Source organism: Nematolebias whitei, chromosome 15 (assembly GCF_014905685.2).
Source record: "Nematolebias whitei isolate Nwh7 chromosome 15, NemWhi1, whole genome shotgun sequence".
NCBI lineage: Eukaryota > Metazoa > Chordata > Actinopteri > Cyprinodontiformes > Rivulidae > Nematolebias > Nematolebias whitei.
In genome coordinates this window covers 14143450-14156686 of record NC_056512.1, presented here as the reverse complement: position 1 = coordinate 14156686, position 13237 = coordinate 14143450, and the positions used below count along the sequence as shown (strand labels likewise).

The 13237-nt window shown below is 41.4% G+C and overlaps 2 protein-coding genes across 4 annotated transcripts in view; one reads left to right on the top strand and one right to left on the bottom strand.

The window, feature by feature from the left end:
• nags (N-acetylglutamate synthase) overlaps window positions 1-5130 on the top strand; it is a gene marked incomplete at its 5' end in the record, with an annotated part of 19317 nt that extends 14187 nt beyond the window's left edge. Inside the window, 1 exon segment of the mRNA XM_037689394.1 lies at window positions 4830-5130. Coding sequence (XP_037545322.1) covers window positions 4830-5010 — 181 coding nt within the window.
• A 6240-nt stretch (window positions 5131-11370) lies between these two features.
• LOC119422050 (SWI/SNF-related matrix-associated actin-dependent regulator of chromatin subfamily E member 1) overlaps window positions 11371-13237 on the bottom strand; it is a 36223-nt gene continuing 34356 nt past the window's right edge. For all 3 annotated transcript variants that reach the window (XM_037689391.1, XM_037689393.1, XM_037689392.1), the window contains exon 11: window positions 11371-12072. In XM_037689391.1, the coding sequence (XP_037545319.1) occupies window positions 11738-12072 (335 nt within the window). In that variant the 3' untranslated portion in view covers window positions 11371-11737. The remainder of the gene's footprint in view (window positions 12073-13237) is intronic.

Here is a 13237-nt window from a genome sequence, read left to right as displayed (position 1 = left end):
CATCTTTAGCTACATCTACAAGCATCTTTAGCTACATCTACAAGCATCTTTAGCTACTACATCTACTAGCATCTTTAGCTACTACATCTACTAGCATATTTAGCTACATCTACTACCATATTTAGCTACATCTACTAGCATATTTAGCTACATCTACTAGTATATTTAGCTACATCTACGAGTATATTTAGCTACTTCATTGACTCAGTTCTTCTGACGGTGAAGCGCTGAACAACCTGAAAAGCTCTGAGGTGAATCAGTATCTACACAGTAATAAGGTCAGTGGTGTTTTGTTAAAAGAGGTGGGACACAATCTTATTGACCTTGAAACAGACACAGAGCCCAGACAAAGCCTTAAAGTCCTCCATCACAGAGCTGCGGTTAATTACAGAGAAAATCATAAAACTGAAGACGAACAAATACATCAATGCTGTGACCTCCATACACTAGAAATCATACCTGATGTTCTTGTCACTGTTTTCAATCCTCCTGAGGATCCGGCGTCTCTTCTCTGGTGGTTTATTGTAGACCAGACACAAAGTAGGAAGCAGGTTTTCCTCCATACAGAGTTGTGGGTGGTCTCTTCAAGTTCACATTTTTCAGCCACGTTCTTCTTAACTCCTCATCTGTAGTTAGGAGATGGAAACTATACCATGTTTCACAGGAACACTTTGTTTTGGGTCCGTGTTCCAAACTCTGTTGTTGTAGACACTGATTTAGTTTGGTCTGGTTGTTCCTGCAGCCGTGAACACAACAGGTACCTGAACTCAGCACGGCTATTTTAGTAAACTTTATGGTTGTGTAGTGAACTAAGCCTCAGGTCAAATCTGGCCCTGAGGGCCTTCCTAGGACAAGAACTGTTATTTCATTGATTTGAGTCCAGAAACACAAAATTAAGTTCATCCAGAGACTTTCTAAGTGTGTCCTGCACTGATCAATTGAAAGAACACTCTCTTTTCTATTATCATTACTATTTTACAAATGTCTTGATAATCAAAAGTGTGTTTAATTCAAATCATTTTTAAATGTTGAAGTGAACTACTTATTTTAAATCAATTGTGAAACAGTATTAATGATTTTTAATCCTCATTCAAAGTAGAAATCTAGTTAATGTCTGTTACAGAGTAATTATTCATTTTCTTGATCTTCTGTCTGAAATGAGCAGGTTGTAAGTCGATCAAAAGTCGGAGACAAACGCAAACAAGTTTGTTGGAACGAACTGTCATGTTTTTAAATCCTCTCAGACGTAAATAGAGAAGCTGGCACCTGTTTCCTCCCATCTCGCCTAAACATTTCTCTTGTCTGTCTCAAAAACATTTTTCTGTCTGTTCCAAAACATCGAACTGTTTTTCTGACTTCTAATAACCTCTTACATCACTAAGACCACACCCCTGTTGGTTCGTTTCGACCAATCAGGAAGTTCTCAGAGGAACCGGAACTGACCTCTTTAAAAGGGTCAACACTTCCTAGTTCCATGTAGAATGCGGAACGCAGAACAACGGGAACTAAGCTGAACAACGTTCCAGAGAGAACCAGAGTTCCAGAGAAGTTTCTAATGGAGTGATCAGAGTCCGTCTATGCCACGACGTCTCGCTGTGGCTATCCGACGGAAGCTCTGAACAATGAGGAAGTCTGTTCAGGGATGATCTCACGACTCCTGAGATCTCTGCTATCCTTACGGAGACGCTGGAAAGCGTTGAAGTAAAACTTTACGCCGGAACTGAAATATCTTCAGAAAGGTAAAAAGTCGATCTTCAACTGTGAAGTGTACCGTGGGTTAAGCTGGGTCCAAAGGAGCGTGTTGTTCTGGTTATAACAGACAAATTCCCTCACCCATCTCTCTCCATTTAAACTTCATTCCCCATCTTTAAAACTCTTCTATCTGCCAGTAAATCATTCAGATATTTTCATAATTGTCTGTTGTAATTAAGCTGTGTTATTGCTTCAATCAGAATAATCACGTGTACAATGTTTGATGTTAAACTTTGATTCTGTTAATAAATGACCGCATTCATTTTGATGGGTCAAAGAAAATTAACGTCTCACGTCACTGATCTCTGTCACATATCTGTCAAGTAGCTCGAAAAAGAGAGAACCCGTTTAAATTAAGTATAATATCAGGTACTTGAACTAGTCCAGATATTATAACGTGTAGTGTAGCTCCGAAGCTAAACGAAGCTAACCGACCTATCTCACTACAGTTGTTAAATAAATAAATATGAACAAAACAAAAACAGAGTTTTATCTGCTAAACTGAATGTAAATTACTTTCAAATAAACCGCTGTCTGTGCTCTGCTACCGTGGTTAACCAATGCTTACTACTGCTTCCTGTCTGACAGGAAGTCATGCACATAATCATTTATACAGTAGAGACCCCCAGGAATAAGGTGGGTAAGAGTTGTCAATGGGCGTACAATGTGCTGCATGTTGTACTCTTATTGTAAATAAAGTAGTTATGAAAAATAAAGTTGATCACAAATTGGTTTAAAAAAATATTTCCTGCATACAGGAAGAAGCTGACATTGATTTTAAACAAAATGACTGTCAACATGTTCCCTTGTTTCATTTCTCTTGATTGATTTCTGTGCTATAAATTTAAAGTAACTATAAAAAATTATAATTGTTAAGTATATATTAAGCCTAACACAAATATACAAACCGGATTCCAAAAAAGTTGGGACACTAAACAAATTGTGAATAAAAACTGAATGCAATGATGTGGAGGTGCCAACATCTAATATTTTATTCAGAATAGAACACAAATCACAGATCAAAAGTTTAAACTGAGAGAATGTATCATTTTAAGTGAAAAATCTGTTGTTTCCAAATTTCATGGCATCAACAAATCCCAAAAAAGTTGGGACAAGTCCATTTTTACCACTGTGTGGCATCCCCCCTTCTTCTTACAACACTCAACAGACGTCTGGGGACAGAGGAGACCAGTTTCTCAAGTTTAGAAATAGGAATGCTCTCCCATTCATGTCTAATACAGACCTCTAACTGTTCAATCGTCTTGGGCCTTCTTTGTCGCACCTTCCTCTTTATGATGTGCCAAATGTTCTCTATAGGTGGAAGATCTGGACTGCAGGCTGGCCATTTCAGTACCCGGATCCTTCTCCTACGTAGCCTTGATGTTGTGATTGCTGCAGAATGTGGTCTGGCATTATCGTGTTGAAAAATGCAGGGTCTTCCCTGAAAGAGATGACGTCTAGATGGGAGCATATGTTGTTCTAGAACCTGAACATAGTTCTCTGCATTAATGGTGCCTTTCCAGACATGCAAGCTGCCCATGCCACAAGCGCTCATGCAACCCCATACCATCAGTGATGCAGGCTTCTGAACGGAGCGTTGATAACAACTTGGGCTATCCTTGTCCTCTCTGGTCCGGATGACATGGCGTCCCAGTGTTCCATAAAGAACTTCAAATCGTGACTCATCTGACCACAGAACAGTCTTCCATTTTGCCACACTCCAATTTAAATGACCCCTGGCCCAGTGCAAACGTCTGAGCTTGTGGAGCTTGCTTAGAAATGGCTTCCTCTTTGCACTGTAGAGTTTCAGCTGGCAACGGCGGATGGCACGGTGGATTGTGTTCACTGACGATGCTTTCTGGAAGTATTCCTGAGCCCATTCTGTTATTTCCTTGACAGTGGCATTCCTGTTTGAGGTGCAGTGACGTTTAAGGGCCCGGAGATCACGAGCATCCAGTAGAGTTTTACGGCCTTGACCCTTACGCACAGCGATTGTTCCAGATTCTCTGAATCTTTTGATGATGTTATGCACGGTTGATGAGAACTTAAAAGTCTTTGCTATTTTACGCTGGGTAACACCATTCTGGTATTCCTGCACTATCTTTCTGCGCAACAATGGTGGAATTGGTGATCCTCTTACCATCTTGGCTTCTGAGAGACACTGACACTCTGAGAAACTCTTTTTATTCCCAATCATGTTGTCAGTTGACCTAATTAGTGTTAATTGGTCTTCCAGCTGTTCGTTATATGCTCAATTTCCTTTTTCCAGCCACTTATTGCTACTTGTCATAACTTTTTTGGGATTTGTTGACACTGTGAAATTTTGAATCAACATATTTTTCCTTTAAAATGTTACATTTACTCAGATTAAACTTTTGATCTGTCATCTATGTTATATTACAAATTAAATATTGACATTTGCCATCTCCACATCATTGCATTCAGTTTTTATTCACAATTTGTTTAGTGTCCCAACTTTTTTGGAATCCGGTTCGTACGTATAATAAAATCCTTATTAAATAATGAATATTTACACAGTAGCAGTACTACCAAGAGTGTTTGCATTTCTGTTTATCATTAAATCTAATAAATTCAGTTTCAAAGTTTTTGTTTTAATAATCCCTTAATGCCACAAAATTTTGATGAATGGAGGCAAATTCCTCCCCAACATGAGACTGGTCATACAGAAGAGGATCATTAAGTTATTGATGTTAAAAATGCTTCAACATGCTGATAAATCATTTATCACTGGTCTCCAGTTAAAAATGATGCTGCTCATTTTGCTCACGTTTTTTTCCACGATTACATCAATGTTGTAGTTCTTGTTTCAAAACCTTCTTCAGGTCAACATGGCTGTCTGTTTATCAGCTTGTTTTTATACCTTATTAGTTCAGCTGAGCTCACAGACCTTGGAGTGCCAGCTGCACACAGCCACCTTATCCAGCTCTCTACTAACCCAAACATATGGTTCAAGGCCAGAGTTAACATTCTCAGTCGTAGTCGTTAAAAACATCCACCAACAGCTACCAATCATTATGATCGGCTTATTTATTGGCTGTTTGTCTTTTTCTGTCCAGGTACTTTAAGCATTGTGACGGGAGCTTTGTAAATGGAGCGTGGACCATCTTCTGGTTTGGTCTGACGGACATCAGGGACTCCTACGCTCTCGTGGAGCATGCCACGAAGCTCTCCGACTCATTCCACAGCTCCACCTTCACCTCCTCCCAGCCGTCTCCTCCGCTGGCTGCTGAATCCTGAACTCCTGTTGCCTTGTTGACTTTAGTTCTGAAGCTCCAGTTTCTTTTAATCTAGCCCTATTATTAGGCCTGTCACAATAAACAATAAATCAAGTCACGATAAACAATAAATCAATTAATCACACAATGAATGAAAATTATCGACCTCATTTTCATTTACCGGCTGTATAATTTCTTCGTGTCTCTTTCTGCAGACACGGCTCAACTCCGGTGCTCTTCACTGACCCCTCCCTTTCTCTATTCTTGTTAAAATCCATTTTAACTGTCCAAAATTGCGTTTTTGGATCATTAAAAGCCGCTAAGCTGAGAAGCTAAGCTAACAGGCCAACCTCGGGAATAAATCTCCTTCTTGTCGAGCTCCAAAATTCACAGTTGAAACCCGAGTCTTCGTGTAAAAAGTTGTTTTTCTCTGCAAAAAGAAGCTGAGAATTTGTTTACGGATTAAATTTTTTTTTTAATTAAAAGCATTGTGTTAAAAATGCTATGCTAAAGAGCTCAAATCACCAAGCGTCCGCCATGTCACCATGTCAGCCCATGTGATGTCAAGGGCCCTCCCTCCCATTTTTCTTAGAGACGCTCCTTCACTATCCATCCTGTGGTTCAGTCTTATACTGCCATCAGGTGGTTAAAAAAGGTACTACACTCCAAACAAATCAACATTTCTTCTTGACAATTCATTATTGTTAAATTTCAAATATAGTTTATCACAATAATTTCTGAGACAATCGCCCAGCAAAATTTGTTATTGTGACAGGCCTACCTATAATATAATATAAAATATTGAATATTCTCAAATTTTCTCATTCACTTTATCTTGACTTCAGGCGCCGTGATTTGTATCATGTTAGACCTGCAGTTACAGAGCAGCTGTAAAACATACTCTTAAAATATTAGACATTTTTTGAGACAGATCACAAAATGTCTGTTTTGCTAAAGCAAATCTAACATGTACTCACTATGGTAACTCTTTTCAGAACAAAAGTACCATAGTTTTTGGACTATAAGACGCACCAGATTATAAGGTGCATTAAGCGAAACAAAACAGATAAGTCAAACTTTATTCAACTCTTTCACAATAACACTAATTGAGATTTACTCAACATAATTGTCCATTATATTTAAAACCATCCAGGCACTGCAGAATTGAAGGAATCTTACATAGTTCATGGGATCAGCAACATTTCCTGGCGCTGCAGCGTCTTTTCAGCATCTTGTCAATGTGATGTTTTTAAAATTTGCTTTGTGTGAATTTGAAAACCCAGTTTCAGTTTTAAAGCACAAAATATGCTTCTGTGGAGTTTGAAATTTATAAACATTTACCACTCGACACATAAAGACTTCAAATGTGAGTAACGCAGGAATTAAGATGTTGACTGTTTAAAATCAAGTCTGGTTCATTAGTGGTATCAATTCTGGCCCCCGAGGGCCAGTGATATTTGAGTTATTTTCTTGTTCCTCAAGTTCAGCAGAAGCCAATTAACCACTACACATCCAGATCATGTGTGTCGAAGCAAGGAAACATTAACTCAGTAATGACGGCTGCATATTGTGTTTGTGTTGTCACAAAATCCTGAGTATCTGCTAACTGTCGCACAAAAGAACGATCAGTTAGCCCAGCTAAGCTGGCTAAATTCATTTCTCCTTTTTGTATTTGGCTGCTAATGAGAAAACATTGGGGTTTAAGTCTTACTAAACTAATTTTGCAGTTTTCATTTGAGGTATTTGCTTTGAGTACTTATTTTGGCCAGTTTTTCTTATAAAGCACAGTGCTGGCAGGATTATATTTTGTTATTAACTTAAAAAATATCTGAACCTTTGTTTACTTCAACTTGTTTTGTGGAGAGACTACAGAGCACATGCAACATACATGTACACCTTGATTGGAAAGGAAGTGCTGTACAATGATCTTTACATTGCAGTGGAATGACCTTAATAAAATATTAAACATGGAGGCGTTACTTTCACAAGAACTAAATCAGTATTTATGTTTTTATTTCGTTAACTCGTGTCCATTTGTTTACATATCCATATTGTGGGGATTTAAATCTGATTTGGATCCAAAACCAAAGAGCATAATTTATTTTGAGGTACAGAAGTGTAATCCAAAGGCAGCACGGTGGCGCAACTGGTAGAGCTGCTGCCTCTCAGCGAGCAGGTCCCTGGTTCAAACCCCGGTCCAGGGGCCTTTCTGGGTGGAGTTTGCATGTTCTCTCCGTGCATGCGTGGGTTTTCTCCGGGTACTCCGGTTTCCTCCCACAGCCCAAAAACATGCATGTTAGGCTGATTGGTAACTCTAAATTGTCCCTAGGTGTGAGTGAGAGAGTGAATGGTTGTTTGTCTCTATGTGGCCCTGTGATGGACTTGCGACCCGTCCAGGGTGTACCCCGCCCCTCGCACAGTGATTGCTGGACATGGGCACCAGCGACCCCCGTGACCCAAAATGGAATAAGCGGGCAAAGAAAATGGATGGATGGATGAAGTGTAATCCATGTATCGGAGGTTGTCGAGGTAGTTAAGCAGCTCCACGGCGGCAGAGCTCTATGGGTGGACGAGATCTGCCTGGATTTCCTTCAGGCTCTGGATGTTGTGGGTCTGTCTTGGTTGACACGCCTTTGCAACATCGGACATCGGGGCAGCGCCACTGGGGTGGTGGTTCCCCTCTTCAAAAAGTGGGACCGGAGGGTGTGCTCCAATTATAGAGGCATCACTCTCCTCAGCCTCCCTGGTAAGGTCTATTCAGGGGTACTGGAGAAGCGAGTACGATCATTGGTCGAACCTCAGATCCAGGAGGAACAACTTCTGTCCTGGCCGTGGAACACTGGATCAGCTCTTTACCATCACTAGGGTCCTTAAGGGGTCATGGGAGTTTGCCCTTCCAGTCTACATGTGTTTTGTGGATTTGAATATATTCAACAGTGTTCTTCAGGGTACACTGTGGGTGGTGGGGAGCTCCATGAGTATGAGATTGGGGGCCCGTTGTTTGGGCTGTTCAGTCCCTTTATGATACAAGAGTTTGGTTTGCATTGCCGACAGTAAGTTGGACCCTTCAGGGTGGGAGTTGGTGTCAGCCAGGGCTGCCCGTTGTCACGATTCTGTTCATAACTTTTATGGACAGAATTTCTCGGTGCAGCCAGTGGAAGAAGGGAGTCCGCTTCGGTGGCCTCAGGATTCCATCTTTGCTTTACGCAGGTGATGTGGTCCTGTTGGCGTCATCGTGCCGTGATCTCCAGCTCTGGAGCAGTGAAGCAGTGTGAGAAAAGGCTGGGATGAGAATCAGCATCTCCAAATCTGAGGCCATGGTCCGCAGTTGAAAAAGGATAGATTGCTTTTTTGTCCACAAGTGAGGAAAGAATGGAGCGTGAGATTGACAGATGGATTGGTGCAGCATCTGCAGTACTGTGGACTCTGTACCGGTCCGTTGTGGTGAAGAAGGAGCTGAGCTGTAAGGCAAAGCTCTCTGTTTACCGGTCAGTCTACGTTCCTCCCCTCACGCATGGTCACAAGTTCTGGATAGAGACTGAAAGAATGAGATCATGGATACAGGAGGTTGAAATGAGTTTCCTCTGCAGGGTAGCTGGACTCTCCCTTAGAGACTGGGTGAGAAGTTCAGTTATCAGGAGGTGGTTCAGGCATCTGGTAAGGATGCTCCCTGGGCGCTGCCCTGGGGAGGTTTTCCAGGCCCGTGAGGAGACTCGGGGAAAGAGCCAGAACTTTGGCCTGGGAATGCCTTGGAATCCTCCCAAAGAGCTGGAAGAGGTGACTGTGGAAAGAGATGTCTGGGACTCCTTCTTAAGCAGAAGATGATGGATTCATTAACCTTTATGTAACCAGGCAGATCTCATTGAGATCACAGATCTCTTTTGCAAGGGAGGCCGGGGCCTGAAGGCAGCCTAACATGCATGCTTTTGATGTGGGAGGAAACCAGAGTACACTGAGAGAACCCACGCACGCACGAGAAGAACAAGGAAACTCCACACAGAAAGACCCCAGGTCCAACCGGGGGTTGATCCCAGGACCTTCTTTCAGTGAGTCAACAGTGCTAACCACCGAGCCGTCGTGCTGCCAATGGATGGATGAAGTGCAAGAAATTACGGTAAATGATTGAGCCATAATTTTCACTCATTTGGAAAGCGGGGGTGGGGGGGTCTAGAATTGTTGCTTTTGTTAGGCTCAAACACATCAACAGAAGCTGCAGCTCTCCTTTTACAATTTGAAATGCCATTAACAGTCATTTGACAAATAGTTGGGGTGTCTTCTAATAAGGCTCAAAGACCTCTAACTCTTGAAATTAACACAAGTCGACAGCTGTTCCCTTCACTTTGTAATGTACAGAACCTTTAAAATACTGACATTTAACAGATGACATATCTGTTTAAAAGTCAGGTTCATGTTATCTTTAGTCTGTGAGCAACAAGAATGAACTATAAAAATCTAAAGCAGGGAGTTTTAAAGTTGTTCAACTCGTCATCCATTTTCTTTTACTTGCTTCTGCTCAGAGATGACTTCTGTCATGACTTGGTGCTATAAATAAACTGAACTGAAATGATTTCTCCTCTCCAGGTTGCAGGGGAGCTCTCATCCTAAATTCAGTATCTCAGAATTACTTAAGACCGATAAAAAAAAGGATTTTTATAAATGTTGCCCAACTGAAAAGTATGAACATGAAAAGTTTGAGCATGTACAGCACTCAGTAATAAGTTGTGGCTCCTTTTGCCTGGATCACTGCATTAATGCGTTGTGGCATGGAGTCGATCAGTCTGTGGCTCTGCTCAGGTGTTACGAGTACAGGTTCCTCTGATAGTGGCCTTCAGCTCTTCTGAATTGTTGGGTCTGGTGTTTCACATCTTCCTCTTCACAAGGTTAAGGTCAGGTGAGTTTGCTGGCCAATTAAGAACAGGGCTACCATGGTCCTTAAACCAGGTACTGGTAACGTTGGCACTGTGTGCAGGTGCCAAGTCCTGTTGGAAAATGAAATTGCATCTCCATAAAGTTGGTCAGTAGTAGGAAACATGAAGTGCTCTAAAATTTCCTGGTAGACAGCTGCGTTGACCTTGGACCTCAGAAAACACTGTGGACCAACACCAGCAGATGACATGGCACCCCAAACATCACTGACTGTGGAAACTTGACACTGGACCTCAAGCAACATGGATTCTGTGCCTCTCTTCTCTTCCTCCAGACTGAGACCTTGATTTCCAAAGGAAATGCAAAGTTTACTTTCATAAAAAAACATAACTTTGGACCACTCAGCAGCAGTCCCAGGCAAGACGCTTCTGATGCTGCCTGTTCAAGAGTGGCTTGACACAAAGAATGCAACAGCTGAAACCCTTGTCTTGCATACGTCTGTGCGTGGTGGTTGTTGAAGCACTGACTCCAGCTGCAGTCCACTCTTTGTGAATCTCCCCACATTTTGGAATGGGTTTTGTTTCAATCCTCTCCAGGATGCAGTTATCCCTATTGCTTGTACACTTTTTCTATATCTTTTCCTTCCCTTTGCCTATTAATGTACTTGAACACAGAGCTCTGTGAACAGCCAGCCTCTTTAGCAATTATCTTTTGTGTTCTCCTTGTGCAAAGTGTCAGTGGTTGTCTTTTAGACAACTGTCAAGTCAGCAGTCTTCCCCATGATTGCGTAGCCTAAAGAACTAAACTGAGACCATTGAAAGGCCTTTGCAGGTGTTTTGAGTTAATCAGCTGAGTAGAGTGTGGCACCAGGTGTCTTCAATATTGAACCTTTTCACAATATTTTAATTTTCTGAGATACTGAATTTTGGGGCTTTCATGAGTTGTCAGTTATAATCATTAACGTTAAAAGAAATAAACATTTAAAATATATCAGACTGTGTGTAATGAATGAATATGCAATTTTCACTTTTTGAATGGAATTACTGAAATAAATCAACTTTTTCCAGATATTCTAATTTTATGACCAGCACCTGTATAAGGGTGTTTAATCAGAACAATCCATTCAGACACCCACAGACTATGAAATCACTTTTATTTGGATAGATAAGATCAGACAATATCAAAGAAAGAGGTGAAACACAGGCACACGACTGAAACAGTTCATTTCAAGTAAGAAATCACTCCTTTAAAAACAGTGAGGTTAGCTTTGGAATAGAAGTTAAATGCTTGTGGCATCAGCAGGAAACGTGACTAAAACCAACAGCCTAAAAAAATATGTTGACTTGTAGATAAGCTCTCAAAGATTAGATACTAATGGAGTACATCACCTCCTTTACAAAAACATCATTACAGAGGAAGAAACTTTAATTTCCACACATAAAAAATGCCCATCCAAAGATGGGATTTAGTTTTGTAAGGCTTGTTACAGGAGGATGGTTAATAATTAACTCAGCATGCACAATACTGATGAGCCATTAAACCGTAGGTTTGTTTTAATCAACTACAGACACAAAAAAACATCACTGCTCGTCAGTTTGTGTCAGATACAATCTTGCAGAAAACATTTTACTCTAGAAGGATCTATTAGATATCTAAAAACAAAGCAGAACATGAAGACCGGGGGGAGATCTTTAAACAGAAACAGAAATAAAGCCTTCTTATCAGAAGTGGTCTACGTGATCAGAGCTAATTTACGTCCTCAGAACAAACTGTACACAACACGTTCTCCATATTTACTTGAGCTTTATAACTGAGGAACCATGAGCACAGCCAGGCTGGTGTCCAGGTTCCATGACTGACAGGGACAACGTCTGACACCACCTTCACATGTCATACTGCTGGCTGCCCTGGTTGGTGAGGAGTGATGGTGGCGGGGTGGGGACTGTTTCTTCTGAGGCTGGGGGCACTGCCGTGCCCACAGGAGTAACTGCTTCCTGCCCCACTGAGGAGTCCGACGCTGCTTCTGCTCCTTGGCTGCTGTCTGCCAGGGGGACTGTGCTGCTGTTGTCGTCACTGAAGGTGCTGCTGAGGGGGGTGTTGCTCTCACTAGGAGGCTCAGGAGGAAGAGCAGCCTTATCAGAGGTAGAAGAGGAGGAATCGCTAAGGGGAGGTGGCGCAGACTGGTGGTCAGAGGCGGTATCTGCAGGTGCTGCTTCATCTGTGGAGTGCAGGAAGGACAAAGACTGATGTACTCGTGGTTATCAATAAAACAGGACGTTGTCAGATACCGTAACTTCAGGAATATAACACGATACTTTTTTCACACGCTTTAAACTCTGCAGCTTATAGTATGCTGCGGCTAATGTATGGATATTGTTTTTGACAGGCTATCAAGCTTCCTGACGCCAAAAACATTTAGCCTCGCCACACCCGGGCGCTCACATAGCTGCCAGATACACTTCTCTCTGGGGGGTGGGTCCTTGTGACCCAGTGAGACTGTCTGAATAAATAAAGGTTAAAAAACAAATAAATATGATCAAGGAAATTAACAGATCACAGTGGACCAATGAAACAGGGAGAGGGGACCGTGGGTGTGGGGGGAATTCCCCTGCATGCACAGAGCATGTGAGTCTCACATGCTCACAGAGCAACTGCTCTGCAGAGCACAAGCTTGTAGCAGCAGGAATAAAGCGATCAATGACTTTCTCCTGCAACACGTTGCAACAGGAACTGAAGTTGTCCTCATTGATTTCTTTAAGGGCTTTCAAACATTTGATAATGTCAATAAAAACATCAAAGCAAATATGTTCTTGTTTTTAGTATTTCACCCTGATGTATTGTTTTATACACTACTCTTATTTTTACTGCATTTTTACTAGGGATGTACAAGATTATCAGCATGGTATTGGTATCAGCCGATATTAGCAATAAAGTTAAATATTGGACATCAGCCATTCCATCAAAATAACTCACCGATATAAAAAGCGCTGTTTATGTATCTGTTTTTGTATGACAACCCCGTGACAAGGATGTGTGGAGCGCCAGCACAACGTGATGACATCATGCGCACTATTGAGTTTAGATTTGTGAAAATTTATAAATGTGCACTGTTCGAGTGTTGTCATTGTGTTGGAGAGAGTAAATGTCATGAATAAATTTGACATTAAACATAACCCAAGTTGAAGTGTTACATCATTTAAAGCCTCCTTTTTGGCATCTGCATTTGGCAGCAGACCTAAAGCACAACAGAGAAAGCTCTGTAGACTCTAAGTACATCTAGGGAAAATATCGGTATTAGATATCGGCCAAAAAAACAATATCATGCATCCCTAATTTTTACTCTAGTTTATTATTGTTTACTGTTATTGTTGTCTGTACATGTA